Source organism: Pygoscelis adeliae, unplaced genomic scaffold (genome assembly GCF_000699105.1).
Source record: "Pygoscelis adeliae isolate BGI_AS28 unplaced genomic scaffold, ASM69910v1 Scaffold445, whole genome shotgun sequence".
NCBI lineage: Eukaryota > Metazoa > Chordata > Aves > Sphenisciformes > Spheniscidae > Pygoscelis > Pygoscelis adeliae.
Genome location: NW_008824894.1, coordinates 175,176 through 179,814, shown reverse-complemented (window position 1 = coordinate 179,814; position 4,639 = coordinate 175,176). Strand labels below are relative to the sequence as shown.

Sequence of the window (4,639 nt, the reverse complement as noted above, 5' to 3'; positions counted from 1 at the left end):
GTAATGCTGAGGAAATGGAGTCAGCATTTTTTTTAATGAAATAACTGAGATGTTTGAACTTGACGCATCCCTCTCGTTCCCTCCCTTTCTCACTTTCCTGCCTGCAGTGCCAAATCTCTTCAGGGAAACCCAGTCAACGCTAATCATTATTCCAGAAGCATAAACCTCCTCGGCTCTCATGTCGTCTTGTTCCTCCTGAGAGACTGGCTGGATGACTGTGAGCCATTTTCCCCCCACTGTGTGTTGGAAAACTTGTCACCGTGACAGTTACAATACCCCAGTTTTGACACCTGACGATGGAAATTGCCACATAATCATGAGTGTGACAAATATTGAGGGCCTTGTTTGATTCTTATTATGCTGTGGCAAAGTTTTCTACCCAAACGCCATTTTAAAAGCAGAAGCACTGTAATAAAGAAACCTTCTTCCATATTCTTTCCACAGAACCTTGTCATTAAATATTCAATTAGTGTGTTTTATTTTTATTCTCTTATCCACAGGTTCTGTATGCAGAAGAGTGTCAGACTGGTGCCAGGAGTCACGCTGGATTTAATAGAGAAGTAAGCCAAACTTTATGATTCCCCCCCCCCCGCCCCCCTTAATTTCTTCATTATTTCTTATTTCTAGCATTTCTATTGTTTGTGAGGAAATTTCTTTGGAAAGCTTTTTGCAGAGTCTGTACCTACAGTATTTGTCATTTCTTGCCTTACTGTATGTTGCTGAAATAAGCAGTGGCCATAAAAGTGAGGAGTTGCTTGTGGAGCGGCACCACAGCGGGGAGTTACAGCTGCGCTGGGGCTTTGCTCGGCTCTGTGAGTTCAGAGTCCCGTAGCTCTCGCTGCCCGTGCTGTCATCCCGGACTAGCCAGAGAAACGACAACTGCAGACACAGGTTGTGGCCATCTTCCTGGAAGTCCAGCACTGAAAAGCCGCGTGTGTGGCTGGTTTTGGCGTGGGTTTTGACCATGGGAGTGTTGACAGAGATGTGCTCGTACACCCCACGTCACCAAAACTGACTAATGAACAGAAGAACACTTAACCAAAAATACTGTTTTTTCACTTCATCACTATGCTGTCCTACTATTCTTTGTCTGATAGTGTTGTTATGTTTCAGACTTAACACCATGGGAACGTGTTATAATCCTTTTATCCAAGCAATATTTGAGCATAATTACTGGTTCTCAGGCAGCTGAGGCCAACTAATTAGCCAAGACAACTATTCTTCCAATTCTACTTCAGTTTATACAAACAAGGTAGACTTTGAAATAACAATTGTCCACTGTGGTCTTTGCTGTTTAAGATTTTTTTTTTTTTTAAAGGGAAGCATATTCTTAAAGACAGGGCAATAGATGGTGCAGCCACTAGGTGCGGGAGTTCTGTGCTCCCTGCATGTTGTTTTTGAATGCCCTATTCGTGGAACATTGATACACGCACACAAACTGTCTGGGAGTGATTAATTAAAGATCATTCATTCAATTTCTGAGAGATTTTGACTCTAGAAATACTGTTGTTGAGATTAGTTGGAACTTTTCTGACACATGGATGTTCAGGGTCCAGTTAATCATCTTTTGTCTAAGATGAAAACTGTAGAATTGAAGGGCATCCTGAAGGGGGTTAGGAGAACAGGAATCTGCATAGGAAGTGTGAATTCTTAATAGAAATATATTATCACATTCCTTGTTTTTTAATAAGCTTCTGCATGGCGTAGCGAAGCGCAGCAATCATTCATTGCTCATGCTGCCAATAGCAAATTATCTGTTGTAGCAGAAGCAATGAGGGTAAGATTGCATCCGCTAAAATTTCTTGTTCAGTTTTTGCTTTAGTAAATCATTCCATGTTAACTTGCATGTTTTACATTCAGATGAGGTTAAAAATACTTCTCAATGCTACTAGCTCTTCCACAATATGTATTTTAGAATAGTCAGGCTCATCAGTAGTATGTAGCTATTTAATCATGCTAATTTTATGTGTGAAAATTTGATTGTCCTATCTCCTCAGTTGGGGAAGCTAAGCAGTGATTCTTGTAAAGCTGTATTTCAGAGGCACTAATCTTACCAAAATAAAAATAATTTTTCAGTTTACAACTCAAGTAATAAAGACAGGACCCCAGCTATCAAAGGAGGTGTTAGAGCAGTTTTCAGAGATGTGTCAGTCTAGAAAAGGTCCACCACTGGATTTTTTTTTTTCTCTGAAAGCCATTGTGAAAAGGTAGTGGGTTTTGTTTTTCTTTTGGTTTTGAGGAAATGAGAAGCAGGAAGGAAATCTACCCAGGGGTTAACCTTGCTTTGCCTACGCGCTCAGAGATGTGCTAACAGGTTTTTCTTGGCATGAGAAGGTTACGTGGTCCTGAAGTTAAAAGCTATTTAGTGGTAGAAAGGTGTGTAGTTCCCTGACTGTTGTTTAAATGGGCGGAGTGAAGGGGATGTTGTTTTGGCCATCTCTGGCTGTTGGACAGCAAAGGTAAGCAGAAGTTCTTCCTGAACCGATGAGCTCACCATCAGCGCGGTCTGAGATCACCTCAGGCCACTGGATAAATGCGTTCCAGTACAGTGACTATATTATGTTAATTGCAATTAACATATTGCTACAAGAGTGTATCTAATCAAAGAACATACGGTGAGGGTCAATGAAGGTCTGAGCCAGGTAGCTCAAGAGTCGGCTTCACTGAACAGTCGGATGTGCTGCTGAGGGTTAAATACTCTTTAAATAATGGTTTACTGGCAAAAAAAGAACTTTCTTCAGTATTCTTGATTCTTGTTGGTTAATACCACAGCACGCATGCATTCTTTAAAGGCTGTCTTCATGGAAAGCATGCCAGAAGTAGGTTCCTGTGGATATCAAATATTTAAACCTCATCATCTTAATCTGCTACATGTATCAATTATAGAAAACACGTGTTTTATTACAGTCTCGAGATAGGCCTAGAATACTTCCTGGATTGCCTATGTGTATATTGTAATTTATAATTTAGTTGTCTTTAAAACTGCGGAAAGAGTTTATATTGCAATTAAGCCGCAGTCTTTGAGACTAAATTAGGCTGCACCTTCTTTGAAGGGCTCAGATTTCTAATTATCTAGGCGAAACCAGCATCGTGATGAATAAACGTGTGGTGTATCCTGATGTGCATTTATATTACAAATCTTCTGAGATGAAGCCAAAATAATCCCTAGTTTAGAAATAAAGATCTTTGCTGGCTCCAGCAAGTAAAACGTAAAGAAAAAAGGAAGGAAAATTATGTTGGTGGAATGCTAGGAATTTAGGAATCTCTGGCTGCCACTTCATAAGACTCTTCAGTGGCAGCATCAATGTCACGCATTCCTACTGCTTTGGTTGGTCTTTTCTGCTTGATCACAAGCCATCCTGTCATCTGTGCTGGCACAACTTGTTGTGTGGCTGCTGAGTGGAATGAACTGGGGCTTTGTTCTGCTTTTAAAAACTCTTGGAAAAAATCCTAAGGAATGGTTTAACTTGTAGGATAGGAATACGAAGCTGGGTGCCAAGAATCAGGGATGTACAAGAATGCTTTAATCTGTATTGCTGCATTAGGCTCCCTCTCCTGAAATCACATTCTCAGGAGAGCAAGAATGGTATATTGCTTTCCTGGGATTTTTTTTTTTTTCCCCTGGATCCATTTTGCACAGAGGGAGGGAATTCTCTAAATAAAAATCGCAGTGACCTGAGAGCTGTTCATGCTTCTGGTGGGGCCACTTAGAAGGCAGTCTTTTCAAATGACAACGTGAATATGGTACCACAGTTCACTCTTACAACTGGAAAGGAGCCTAGTCCCTTGCTGTCAGGGTTTTGTGACAAAGGACCTTTTCTGAATGTCAGCTCTGAGTCACGTGGGCAGGAGCAGTGTGGGAGAAATTAGTCTTGCTGCAGCATGTGCTGTTGCTGTTCTGAGAGCACCCATCTCTAGGCTGTCATTCACCAGCACAAAATCTATTTATAAAAATCACTAGAAATAACAAATTTGAGGCTAAAATTAATTTTGTTTCCACTTTAAGTATTGTTGAATGCCACAGACTGGAAATTATTCATGTTTTAATGTCTATTGATTATTGATGAGTAATGGTTCAGTAGGAGCCAATTAAAGACAAAGTAGGAAAAATAAAATCCCAAGATATCACACAGCAAAAGTAATGTAATTGGAGAAAATGTAGAAATTATACTGTAATATAACAAATAGCTTTGGTGCATGCCCTCAGAACTTAGCTAATCAGTTGCCTTCAGGATGGTAAATTGCAGGGCAGGCGAAGGAGAGCAGCTAGTTAGTATCATAATTCTTTTTTCCCAGGTGATCCCAGTAGCAAATATCAGCTACTCCCACCCCTTTTAGTAAATTCTTCTCTGCCAGGCTGTTGAACTGGCAAGAGCTATCTATCCCAGCCGAAACCAGGACAGCAAGTGACTAAAGGCAGTTGAAGGCAGAAGGATAGTTCTGATGTTGACAGGACCGTGGTCTCTCTGTAGCAGGTCTGTGTCATCACAGCTGCCACAAGTTAAGATGTCTTTGCAGATATTTAATTGGTCATGGGCTAGTCCAAATTCTGAAATAGTGCAGCCTGGTTTTTTATATTTATTATTTTATTTATAGTGGGAAAAACTATAATTCTTAGTTTGCCTTTAGACCCAGGTTC

The 4,639-nt window shown here is 40.4% G+C and overlaps 1 protein-coding gene across 2 annotated transcripts in view; it reads left to right on the top strand.

Annotated features, from left to right (window-relative positions):
* The window catches only part of RPTOR (regulatory associated protein of MTOR, complex 1), a 162,328-nt gene that overhangs the window by 66,584 nt on the left and 91,105 nt on the right, over positions 1–4,639 (top strand). For both annotated transcript variants that reach the window (XM_009324534.1, XM_009324533.1), the window contains exon 7: positions 501–560. In XM_009324534.1, coding sequence (XP_009322809.1) covers positions 501–560 — 60 coding nt within the window. The remainder of the gene's footprint in view (positions 1–500; positions 561–4,639) is intronic.